The 13,575-nt window shown below is 42.7% G+C and overlaps 2 protein-coding genes across 4 annotated transcripts in view; one reads left to right on the top strand and one right to left on the bottom strand.

Annotated features, from left to right (window-relative positions):
- Nucleotides 1–1,427, bottom strand: part of LOC137624245 (retinoid isomerohydrolase-like) — a 33,240-nt gene extending 31,813 nt beyond the window's left edge. Inside the window, exons 1-2 of the mRNA XM_068354757.1 lie at nucleotides 1,350–1,427; nucleotides 714–851 (exon numbers count right to left, since the gene is read on the bottom strand). Coding sequence (XP_068210858.1) covers nucleotides 714–804 — 91 coding nt within the window. The 5' untranslated portion in view covers nucleotides 805–851; nucleotides 1,350–1,427. The remainder of the gene's footprint in view (nucleotides 1–713; nucleotides 852–1,349) is intronic.
- Nucleotides 1,428–4,486: 3,059 nt separating this feature from the next.
- The window catches only part of LOC137624241 (oocyte zinc finger protein XlCOF6-like), a 34,076-nt gene continuing 24,987 nt past the window's right edge, over nucleotides 4,487–13,575 (top strand). The window contains exon 1 of one of the 3 annotated variants that reach the window (XM_068354750.1): nucleotides 4,487–4,594. The gene's annotated coding sequence lies outside the window, so the exon portion shown is untranslated. Of the gene's footprint in view, nucleotides 4,595–4,793; nucleotides 4,925–13,575 lie in introns of those variants that run through there. The other 2 variants (XM_068354748.1, XM_068354749.1) reach the window with 2 other exon arrangements.

Here is a 13,575-nt window from a genome sequence, read left to right as displayed (position 1 = left end):
ATGTTAATATGATTTTTGGAAACTTTTTACAAGGTAAGTGATAATAATCAATAAAAAAAAGGTAAACAGCCTAGGAATGTATAAACTTGCAATTATTTTTTCAAATTTTTGTATATTAGTTTTTATGTTATTTTTATATACTCTTATTCTAATGCTGTCGTAGAAATGACTTTGAAACTATTACCGACTTTTTTGTACCAATTAATAAGCCCAGAAGAAAATTAGACAGTACGAAAACTTGAGTATAAAATCTCGTTTTCCTGATGCGTATATATAAACTGTGCATCTTATTCTTTTTATATACAAGCCGTGCCATGGATGAACACATTGTACAGAAAACTTCCAAAAGTAGGCCTACTGACCACTAGGCAAGAAAGAGAGAGAGAGAGAGAGAGAGAGAGAGAGAGAGAGAGAGAGAGAGAGAGAGAGAGAGAGCTTCGCCGGTATAAAGTTTGATACCCGATATTTTCTTATCCTGTAAGTTTGTCCCAATAATAAAAAGCAGAAGAAAATGCACTAATTCCTTTCCTCACTAGGCTATTTTTCCCTGTTGGAGCCCTTGGGTTTGAGGCATCCGGCTTTCCAATCTAGGGTGATAGCTTAACTAACAGCAACAACAACACTAATAATAATAATAATAATAATGATAATAATAATAATAATAATAATAATAATAATAATAATAATAATAATAATAATAATAATAATAATACCTGAGAGTTTTCCGCTGATTGGAGCAACTGTCTCTTCTTCGCACTGCCTCAACCAAACGAGGTTCGGATCATTCTTATTGGCTTTATCCATTTCGTTGCGAAGAATAAAGGTGACAGTCTGTGGAAATCCGGCAGTAGCTGAAATAATAAGTATATACAGATTTCTTAACCTTTTGACGTATATGTGAATGCGTAATTGTGGAATGATCTTCCTAATCGGGTAGTTGAATCAGTAGAACTTCAAAAGTTCAAACTCGCACCAAATGTTTTTATGTTGACCATGCTAACATGAGTCTTTTTATACTGTAGTTTATATATGACATATCTGTTTTGACGTTAATAGTTTATATACGACATATTTGTTTTGGCATTGTTACTGTTTTTGGAATATTTTATTGTCAATTTGTTCCTATCATTTATTTATTTTCTTATTTCCTTTCCTCACTGGACTATTTTTCCCTATTGGAGCCCTTGTGCTTATAGCATCTTTGCTTTTTCAACTAGGGTTGTAGCTTGGCTAATAATAATAATAATAATAATAATAATAATAATAATAATAATAATAATAATAATAATAATAATAATAAGATTTCGTTAAAAAATAGAATCTGCGCCGAAGAAAGGGGTCTTGCTTACCTTTCCAGTGGCTCAATCACAACAACGGCAAGTCGCCAAGCCTTTATGCGGATGTCGTTGAACGAATCTAATAGTTTCTGATAAGAAACTGATTAGCAATTGATAAATCTCTCTCTCTCTCTCTCTCTCTCTCTCTCTCTCTCTCTCTCTCTCTCTCTCTCTCTCTCTCTAACATATCGTTTGAATAACATATCTGTGAATTAAACTTGAATCACTAGACCTATGTTATTGAAAATCAATATACTACAGCATTGACATTGTCAATATTCTAAATTATAAGACTAACTCTAATTTTCACTAAAAGTAATATAATCTCTATTATCTAATAGCATTGTGTAGTTTACCTGTGAGACTAACTCCTGTGCAAGAGTCAATTTTTCTTCATTCAATCATAGTACCAATTGAGATTCGTGAATGGAAACAAAATAAAATTAAGAATGCTTATGTGAAATAATTTCTTAAAACAGCAATCTTCGTTCAAAGGGAGTATCACTACCCATTAATTGTTACATAATTATGTCCTAGCTCGCGTTTAATTTCCTCTAGATCATCAACCAAACGTTTTTATTTTACATACCAGTACTTTTAGCATCAATGCCTGTATATATATATATATATATATATATATATATATATATATATATATATATATATATATATATATATATATATATATATATATATATATATATATATATATATATATATATATATCATCATCAGCTGTTAATTGTCCACTGCAGAAAAAGGATCTCAGACATGTCCTTCCACTCCTGTCTGTTTATGGTCTTTCTATGCTAGTCCACACCCACAAACTTTCTTAGTTCGTCAATCCATCGTCTTTTCTTCTTTCCCCTGCTTCTTTTTCAATTTCTAGAGACCCATTTTGTTATTCTAAATGTCCATCTCTTATCTGCAATTCTCATATATGTCCTGCCCATGTCCATTTCTTTTTCTTTAAATGTTGTTAGAACATCCTCTACTTTAGTTTGCTCTCGTATCCATGTTGCTCTTTTCTGTCTCTTAGTGTTTGATATATATATATATATATATATATATATATATATATATATATATATATATATATATATATATATATATATATATATATATATACTGTATATATATATATATATATATATATATATATATATATATATATATATATATATATATATATACAGTATATATATATATATATATATATATATATATATATATATATATATATATATATATATATATATATATATATATATATACAGTATATATATATATATATATATATATATATATATATATATATATATATACTGTATATATATATATGTATCTATATATATGCATATATATATATATATATATATATATATATATATATATATATATATATATATAATTTCCTCCTACGCCTATATGCACAAAGGGCCTCGGTTAGATTTCACCAGTCGTCTCTATCTTGAGCTTTTAATCCAATACTTCTCCATTCATCATCTCCTAATTCACGCTTCATAGTCCTCAGTTATGTAGGCCTGGTTCTTCCAACTCTTCTAGTGTCTTGTGTAGCCCAACTAAACGTTTAATTAACTAATCTCTCTTGGAGAGTGCGAAGAGCATACCCAAAACCATCTCCATCTACACCTCACTATGATATCAACATATGGCACTCGAGTAATCTCTCTCATATAGTTTCATTTCTAATCCTGTTCTGCCATTTAACTCCCAATATTCTTCTGAGGGGTTTGTTCTCAAATCTACAAAATCTGTTGGGTATTGTGTCATTGTCATACCATGATTCATGTCCGTATATTAACACCGATCTCACTAAACTGATATTTAGTCTGATTTTATATGTAATTTCAGGTGATTTGAATTCCAAATTTTACTTAACCTAGCCATTGTCCGATTTGGTTTTTATCAATCTTTCATTAAATTCTAATTCTGATGACCCTATATTCGCGAACATAGTTCCTAAATACTTGAATGAGTCCACCTCATTAATCCTTTCTCCCTCCAATGACATTTAATCTACCATTGCATATTCCGTTCTCATCTCTGTCGTTTTTCTATTTATCTTGAGCTCAATCTCATGTGATATTTCATGCATTCTGGCAAGGAAGCTTTGCAAATCCTGTGGTGTTCTGCTAATTAGGACAGCAGCGTTAGCATAATCTAGGTCAGCGAATTTCTATTACCAAGGCTTCGTAAGTAACGATGCATGGAGAAAGAATCATTTTGCATTTTAGAGAATTACTTTCTTTCAAGAATAATGCCGGGGTGTTTGAGGATTACACAGAGTTCAAATGTCAAACATTATTTATATGTCATACAGATCTATATAGGTACGGGTGGATCTGGAAAAATATTCCATATTCTCATTATCCTTTCTTTCCACAAAGAATATCAAAATTATATTAAAAGGTGCGTGACAGATTAGCGATGATCCTATGCAATAGCGTATGCTACTTTTGAAACTGCAAATCCAGCAATTACTTATTTGTCCATGTTGGTATCTATCTACTCGATGGCTAAGAATAAAAGTTACTTGATGTATATGTATAATGACAGATTTACCATTGATTTTTTATAATGAATATTTCTATTGATGTCAGCCTTAGGATAGGCCCAGGATTTTTATGTATTAAGGCTGGAAGAGAGCAAAGATTAGGTGTAGGCCTACCTGTATTTGCCAACTGACTTATACAGCTTAACTTGTGAGTAGAATATACCAATTAGTACACTACTCGAGTTACACCCTGGTTAATTACCACAACTACCAGTAAGCCTATGATTAGTCTTAGTGGTAAACATACACAATAAGGATCATGGCTTGCCATTTTCTACTGCTACATGGGAACACAAAGTTTACCCTTTCATACTATGATTGGCACTGAAATTATAATTAAACTTGGTAATATTAACAGTAAAAAACTAGGCTTTATATTATATTTGCGCATGTAGTTGAGTCACTGACACCCAGTACTGCGGAATTAACAACTTTACTAATAGTAGAATAATGACAATTTGAAGAACGGTACCACAAAATGGACAGTTTCATTAGAATCAATACTTTGTTTATGTCAGAACGAGAATCATACATTTCTGAAAGACAAAACAGTTGCCATTTTCCAAAACATTATCGTTCTTCGAGAATAATATATATAAGAAGATAAGATTACTTTCTGGCGAAAATCACATAGATTATTTAAATATTTAAAACACGTTAATCAATTTTGAATATTAAGGTAATTTCAAATTTTATCTAATCATTGAAATAAGTAACAATATATAGGCCTACTGTATATAAGCAGATAAGATTATTTTCCTGCTTGATTACATACACTATTTAAATATTTAAAACACGTTAATTAATTCTAAATATTAAGGTAATTTAAAAATTTATTTAACCATTGAAATTAGTATTAAGATCCTAAAGGAAAATTTAGAGCTTTAAACACCCGATAGTTAATCATGTTGTTTGTGCTGGACTCTGGAGTCTGGAGGCTTGACCCCATTTACATGTCAACATATCCATACTCGATCAAATTGACCTATTTTATTTGAAATAGTATGAGGTACGTTAAATTTAATTTACAAATATCTTTACTAGCTTACCATGACGTACTTGACAGACCGGTAAAGTTTAATTAACCTTCCCCGATTTAGGTTTAATGAAGGTTGTCACTGGGTTGTTAAGGTTCATTACCGTATATATTTTAAAGCTAGCATTTCTTTAATATAAAGTATACAGGTGATTAGGCCAAGTTGTAATTGGAATGTGTTCTTCTAATTCATGCTAGATAATTATTAATAAACAATTACGTTAATGGTGAATTTGGAATAAGCCCATCTGCAATTGTTTCATACGTGGCTACTTAGCACTTCAAATTGTCATGTCTAATAAGTATTTAATGTATTTCAGTTAGTCTCTATTTATAATCATTAACACTAAGTATGGAGCCTTTATATATTAGCGGCCACTTCATCCAGCTTGCATTAAAATTGGACACAAACAAACAAACTCCCCCTTAACCTAACCTACAAGCTGTGTTCTTACCTACTTACCTAACCCCGGGGGGGGGGGGGGGGGCTAACGCCCCCTCTGCGACCCTTTACACTGCCGTATCCATAATCAGCCGACATCATACACATAGGTGACCGCTTATCATACAAACCCCCCCCAAAATATTATGTAGGGGCTTGATCGACGATTGCATTTAGGCAAATCTTGTAGTCCATATCATTACTATCATTGTCTACCTTTGTTATGTTAAATGGTTCCAGATCATTGTTATGTCAAATTGAATGCTAATGTTGCAGACCTGAAATTTTTTGTAAGAGTTATCAATATTCCATATTCATTGCAAAGCATTACTAAGGGTCGTATGTATAATAGCGTCCACATGTATGATGATGGCCGATTAATAATACAGCAGTTTAAGGGAAGTCACAGGGGGGCTGTTAGCCCCCTTTAGGTAAGTAGATAAGGACACGGCTTGTAGATGAGGTTATAGGGGGAATGTTTAGGTTAGTTGGAGTCCATTTTCCGTGCACGTGGGAGGAACTGGCCGCTGATATACTAAGTCTCCTAAATTTACTCGATGAATGTATCCAGCCATGCCAATATTATAATTCTTGGATCTCAAACCCTATATACCAGCTCCAGTCCAATTGACTTGGCAGAATCGAAATACCCGATACCTCACAATTTGCTTAAAACCCCAGTATTTTTTAAACCAAAATTGAATTGGTGATATTTTCTATAGTTTTTTATAATTTTAACTTGTTTCTCATGTGGCGAATTGTTTTAAATTATGAAAAAGAAATGGAGGAAAACAATAGCTTTGCACAATTTGGCACTATATGGAGAGCATGGTCTTGTAAACAAATACAGTACCAGGTATTTTAGTTTTGTTCACTGTACTGTTGAGCAAGGGTTTGGATTTCAAGGTGTGGTTAAGGCAGATTGGGAAGGCTGTATGTTAACTGGTGACTTGCAGGGGCAAAGATTATCCAATTATGGGGGACCACAATGAAAAATATGTTTTTATTTAAGGGGAAATTAAGAATTAAAGTGCAATACAGAAATGCTTCCAAACCTAACCTACCAAAGGTTACTGGGTCCATATCTTATTGTCTCTTAACTTGACAAAGGAGCCTACGGTATCAGCTGTTGCGTATCGCAGTTGTTACTGATATGCGATTCAGGTTTTTTTTTTTTAATAAAAGTAATTGATTTTAGTACATTTTATCGTTTATAATACAGTTTTAATAATGATTGTTAAGTTTCCATCCATTAATTTTGATAGAAAAATAGAAAATAGTATGCTAGGCTATGAGAGCACTTTACTATATGCTATTCTGTTTTGTCTTTGGATTTAAGGTTTTTAATTTGCATTTGTACATAGGATAACCCTCTATTATAAGGAGGGGATTTTTTTAAGATTAACCTACAAAGGACAATGACTGGTGGTACCAAATAACAAAGTAATATTTATGAAAAAATAGAATAAGTTTGATAAAAATAGTGCTTTTTTGCTTTATTTTATAAGTATTTGGTATCATTGAAATTGCAATAGGATGAAATTTTTAAACATTTTATTTATTCTATACACTACTGTATACAGTATATTGCTGATTTGTTGGGATATCAAAAGAAAATTATTTAGAAATTGCAATTGCAAAAAAAAAGAAAAAAATAATAATTTGCTTTGAAGTTGGATTATTACGAAACTTATAATTCTTATTTGTTTCACTATTGTTCAACTTCTAAAGAATTTTGTTTTGAAAAAAGTCCTAAAAAACAATATTTTGTCCATTAAGCATAGTTAAAATATTGTGCATCAACATATAACATATCAAGTGACACTTATTAACCTTGTATAGTTGCTGCAAAGATTCCGGGCAAAATAAGCCCCTCCCTCTAAGGACGTCTTAGCCAATCACGTTGTCTCTCACGTTAGCAGTGGTCACAATACATCCCCTTATATATTTCAAACTGTACAAACTCATAATCACCAAAAAACTTTTTCGTTATTTGTTTACAAGAGCACGCTCTCCATTTACAGCCAAATTATGCAAAGCTATTGTTTTCCTCTATTACTTTTTTTATGATTTAAAAAATTTACCACATGGGAAACAAGTTAAATTATAAAAAAACTATAAATAAAAAAAAAACTAGCCTTGTTTCCTCACTAAACGACCTGTAACTGACATAGTCGACCAAACAGAAGTTTGTGATACCAGCGTACATCAGATATATTTTAAAGATATATACTAAATAAAAAGTGGAGTAATTACTCAAAAGTGTCCGTAAAATATACAATTCATAAATAGTGACACTTTTGAGTAATTAAAAATAAGTGTCCGTAAAATATACAATTGTTCCGTAACCGAAATACAAACCACGCTATTTACAAAGGGTTTTACTTTTAGCGCAGCTGAAATGACGAGCCAATAGTTTTTAACGAGGGTTAATTACCCCCGCGCTAGTTAGCGGGGGGTGGGGAAGGGTAGCTTGCTACCCCTCCCCCCTCCACACACCGGTGACTTGCTTCACTTCACTTTTGGCTCGGCGGTGATCAGACGTGTCTGTTCATCGCCTTCGTGACAGCCTTTAATTTTCTTCTTTTTCTTTTCAGCTTGTGTGATTGGTTGGAAGTTGACCTTCAGTTATTTTCTTTTATTTAATATGCGGACATGCCCTGGAGTTGCCGGCCGTCCTTGTGGGACTTTCATGTTGGACGTGATTACGGATCCTCACACCCTCTGCCCTCAATGTCGGGGCCGACGGTGCGACCAGGATAACATGTGCCGTGAGTGCAGGGAGTGGTCTGCCTCCCAGTGGGAGAGGTTTGGCCGTCGGCGTAAGAAGAAGTCCAAGAGAGACCGTTCTCCTCCGGGGTTAGCCTTGAAGGAGGAAGGTTCTCGGGACTCTTCTTCCGCCGCCCAAACCTCCTCCGAAGCTCCCCCTCGTCTGCCTCCTAAGGAGAGTCGTCCGAGTGGGAGCGCAGGCCCTTGTTCTGTTTCCCTACCTTCGGTGGGGGGAGAGGGCGTCGCCTCCCGTAGCGAGGCGGTTCCCCCTCCTCCTCCGGGGGAGGTTATTGATAATAATGCCTTATCCAGTGATGATCTTTTACAGATTTGGTCGTCCCTGGGGCTTAAGGGCTTGCCCTCCAGGGTCGCTCTTATTGACCTTGTCTCGTTGGGGGCCGCTGTTAAACAGTCGCCGGTGGTAGCGGAGGTAGACCCTCTGTCTATTGTCGACGTCGTGGTGACAGAGGCCTCCGACGTGGCTGGGCCTTCCGACGCAGGTGCTGTTGCTGGTGATGGTGCTCTAGGCTCTCCTCCTCCTTCCGTGCATCCTTCGAAGGGGGAAGTGAGTCCTTCGGTCTCGACTGCTGCCCAGCTTCCTTCTGAGGGAAGTGTTTTGACGGAGACTCCCCTTCGGAGGACCGATGGTCCCGACGATCTCCCCCGAGGCCGCCTCCGCCGTAAGGCTCACCGCCCTCTACGCCACAAGGGCCTCCCTTCCCCTTACAGGGGGACTAAGAGGCGCCTTTTTGGGTCTTCGTCCTCCGGGGGGTACTCTCCTCGTCAGCCTCAACCGACTGCTCCGCCCTCCTTGAACCTCTCTGCAGACCGCTCACCATCTCCTGCCGGATCTTCGCCTTCTGGAGAACTCGTCACCCGACGGGCAACGGTCCCTTCGGGGCTAAGGGATTCTTCCCTTACGCGAGCAGGGCCAGCGCACAAGCGCTCTCCTGCTCGCCAGCAATCTCCTGCTCGCCAGTGATCTCCTGCTCGTCGACGATCTCCTGCTCCCCAAGACTCTCCTGCTCGTCAGCTCTCTCCTGATGTTCGCCCCCCTTGCCAGCGCTCTCCTGCTCGTCAGCTCTCTTCCGAGCGTCAGCGCTCATTTGAGGACCATCGCCCTGCGGTCTCTGACCACCCTTTAGTTCCTGCTGAACTCCCTGCTCACCATCCACCTGGTCCTGTGGCTACGCAACATCGTGCTGCGCGTGTGTCAGAAACACATGTTCGCCAACGCGCCAGCGATCTTCCCGTTCCTGCTCGTGAACGCGCCGCTCCACCTGTCCTCTCACAGGACACGCGTCGACCTTCTGCTCGCCAGCGATCACCTACACATGCTGCCCGCCATCGCACGACCCTGCATGATCGCCCGCTTACGCATGCTGCTCCTCATCGCACTACCCTGAACGATCGCCCTCCTGCGGATGCTGATCACCATCGCACCCTTTCACGCGATCATTCACCTGCGCATGCTGCTCGCCATCGCACAACCCTGCACGATCGCCCGCTTACGCATGCTGCTCCTCATCGCACAACCCTGAACGATCGCCCTCCTGCGGATGCTGATCACCATCGCACCCTTTCACGCGATCATTCACCTGCGCATGCTGCTCGCCATCGCACAACCCTGCACGATCGCCCGCTTACGCATGCTGCTCCTCATCGCACAACCCTGAACGACCGCCCTCTTGCGGATGCTGATCACCATCGCACCCTATCACGCGATCATTCACCTACACATGCTGCTCGCCATCGCTTACCATCACGCGGTCATTATCGCCAGCGATCTTCTTCACCTACGCGGCAGCACGATCCCTCGCCGTCGCGCCATCGCTTGCGTTCGTCGCCTCGGACACGTGTTCATTTACCTGCCCACCCTCTTGCCCACTCGCCTGCGCGCCCGCGCAACCATTCGCCTTTGCGCGACCGTTCACCCTCGCGCGACCATAGTTCGCGGTGAATTCCACAGCCGGTGGTAGCAGCAGGGACGCGTGCTCCTAGACGGCACTCGGGATCACCTCCATCCAAGCACAGGTTGGTATTGCAGGACGAAGACAGGTCAGTACAGCATTCTTCCCCACCTTCTTTTCAGGCAGGTACCGTCGTGTCCACTCCAAAGGATCGCCCGATCCCTTTCACCTTAGCGAGGATTTCGGACTCTGTGTCCTTTGAGCAGCAGACTTGGTTTGGTCCACTGGCACGGGCGTTAGTGAGGGTTATGAAACCAGCACTCGCCGGCCAGGGTAACAAACCAGCAGCTGTCTCTCCTATGCTGAAGAGAAAGAGAGGAGTGGACTTCGTGGTGACTTCCCCCAGGGCGAAGTTGGTTCCCAAGAGGTCGGTCTCGAGGGTCCCCTCTCCTGCACGAGTACCCTCTCCTTCTCCCGTGGACGAGGCCTTTCCGTCCTCAGGTAAGTCCAGTGGGGCGGTAGTCTTCCCCTCGGCACCAGGGGGGGAGACTTCGCTTCAGGCAGGAGAATCGTCTCGTGAGGAAGGGGCCCCTCGAACCTCGTTGTTGGGATCCTGTATCCCTCCTAGGAGGGAACCCAAGGATTCCAAGACCATCCCTAAATCCTCTGCAAGGATTCGACAGGAACCCACGACTACCCAGGGGAATGTCCACGTATCACCCCAGGAAGAGATTCCTGGGGCAGGAGACTTAGCTGCCAGCCCGCAGGGAGGAGAACAGCAAGAGTCCGAACATGCCTTCTGGCAGGTCCTAAGCCTGATAAGGCAACTTAACAGTCTTACGGATCCAGTCATCCCCCCCCGTGAAGGCAAAGACACGATTCTTGATGAAGTGTTTGACGTTCGGAAGGCCCCTAAGACCAGTGCAGCTCTGCCCTGGTCTCGGGGGCTGAAGAGTGCCAGAGCTAGGGCCAATGCTCAGCTCGCACTTCTTGCCTCCTCCAGTCGTTCCACTGCCGGGAACAAACTCATCCCTCCTCCTCGCCTTCAGCAGAGGAGGTATTTCGAGATCCTGGGTGAGCACAACCTCGCTCTTCCTCTCCATCACTCTGTGGAGGAGCTGGCGAAGGGAGTTCCCTTGGAGAAACTCTCTGCCCGGCAGGTGTCGTTCTCGGCGGCAGAGATCCTTAACCACGAGAAGGTCGCTAAGTGTGCCATGCAGGCCACTTTGTGGCTGGACTTCTGGTTAGGATCTCTGGGCATCCTATTGCGATCGGAGGACTTGTCCAAGGAGACCAATAGGAAGGCCCTAGAGACCTTCTTGCTCTCGGGCACCCGCTCCATCGAGTTTTTGGCGCACCAGGTTACCACCCTGTGGGCCAACTCGGTGTTGAAGCGTCGCGATGCTGTGTCCGAGAGATTCCATCCGAAGGTCCCCGCCGTAGATGTGTGTAGGCTCCGACATGCCTCCTGGGGGAGAGCCTGTTTGAGCCTCAAGACTTGGAGCGAACGGCTGAGAGCTGGAGGAAATCCAGCACGGACTCCCTCCTCCACAGGGCCCTTACAACTTGGCCCTATAAGCCTCCAGCCCCGCCACAACAGCAGCAACAGCCTCGTAAGGCTCCCAAACAGGCACCGGCAGCTAAGAAAGTGGTGTCTAAGCCCCAGCCCTTTCCAGCCAAGGTCAAGAGGGGCGGTAAGTCCTCCAGGGGAGGCAAAACTTCTAGGGGTGGCGGCCGCGGCCGCAAGCCCTAGGGGTGGCAGTCCCCCTGCGTGTCCACCTTTGGGGGGATGCCTTCAGCGTTGCGTCCGCAGGTGGCAACATCTCGGGGCCGATGCTTGGACGGTCTCAGTGATCGGCCAAGGTTATCGCGTCCCGTTCACGTCATCTCAACCTCCCCTGACAGCGAATCCAGTGTTGTTGAGCTCCTATGCCATGGGATCGGCAAAGGGGCTGGCCCTTCAGGCCGAAGTCGAGACCATGTTCGAGAAGGGTGCTCTCCAGGAGGTCGTGGACGGCTCTCCAGGCTTCTTCAGTCGACTCTTTCTTGTAAAGAAGGCTACTGGAGGCTGGAGACCCGTCATCGATCTCTCGGCTCTGAACAGGTTTGTCAAACAAACCCGGTTCAGCATGGAGACAGCAGACACGGTCAGACTTGCGGTGAGACCACAAGACTTCATGTGTACACTGGATCTAAAGGATGCGTACTTCCAGATCCCAATCCATCCGTCTTCCAGGAAGTACCTGAGATTCTGCCTAGACAACAAGATCTACCAGTTCAAGGTGCTGTGTTTCGGTCTCTCCACAGCTCCTCAGGTGTTCACCAGAGTGTTCACCCTGATTTCGACTTGGGCGCACAGGAACGGCATTCGTCTCCTTTGTTACCTAGACGATTGGCTGATCCTAGCAGACTCGGAGTCGACCCTTCTTCGACACCGAGACAGGCTTCTAGATCTTTGCCAGGATCTGGGGATCGTGGTAAACCTCGAGAAGTCCTCTCTGCAGCCGTCCCAACGACTGGTTTATCTAGGCATGCTAATAGACACCAATCTCCACAAAGCCTTTCCATCAGACGACCGGATAGCAAGGCTGAGGAGGGTGGCGGAACCTTTCCTCAGGCGAAAAGAACTCCCCGCCCAATCGTGGTTGCGTCTCTTGGGCCACCTATCCTCCCTGGCCCGTCTGGTTCCAAACAGCCGCCTCAGGATGAGATCCCTTCAATGGCGGCTCAAGTCCCGGTGGAATCAAGGATCCGATTCCCCGGACACTCTGATCCCAATGGGGTCTCTGGAACAGACGGATTTGCGGTGGTGGCTGGCCGACGAGAACCTGCGAAAGGGAGTGAGTCTTCTCGTCCTCCCCCCGGAATTGACTCTGTTTTCGGACGCGTCAAAAGAAGGGTGGGGGGCGCACGTTCTGAACCAGAGGGCCTTAGGCCTTTGGTCAGAATCAGAAAAGTGCCTACACATCAACCTGCTAGAATTGAAGGCCGTCTTTCTGGCCCTTCAACAGTTCCAACGGTTCCTGGCGGGTCACTCCGTGGTGGTGATGAGCGACAACACCACGGTAGTGGCTTATATCAACAAACAAGGAGGCACTTTTTCGCAACAGCTATCCCATCTTGCAGTAGAGACTCTGAGGTGGACCGAAACCCACTCGATAACACTATCAGCTCGCTTCATTCCTGGCAAGAGGAATGTGCTCGCCGACAGTCTGAGCAGGGCTTCGCAGATAGTGAGTACCGAGTGGTCTTTGGATCCTCAGATAGCCAACAAAGTCCTGACTTTGTGGGATTCCCCGACGGTGGACTTGTTCGCGACAGCCTTGAACTTCAAGCTGCTCCTGTACTGCTCACCAGTCCCGGACCCCAAGGCACTCTGGCAAGATGCTTTCCAGCAACGGTGGGACAACATCGACGTGTACGCCTTCCCACCATTCTGTCTGATGAGAAGGGTGCTCAACAGGACCAGACTATTGGTCAACTGTTCCATGACTCTAGTAGCT

The sequence above is a fragment of the Palaemon carinicauda genome, chromosome 31, assembly GCF_036898095.1.
Source record: "Palaemon carinicauda isolate YSFRI2023 chromosome 31, ASM3689809v2, whole genome shotgun sequence".
Taxonomy (NCBI): domain Eukaryota; kingdom Metazoa; phylum Arthropoda; class Malacostraca; order Decapoda; family Palaemonidae; genus Palaemon; species Palaemon carinicauda.
The sequence above is the reverse complement of the archived record's forward strand: the minus strand, read 5'-3'. Positions and strand labels throughout refer to the sequence as shown.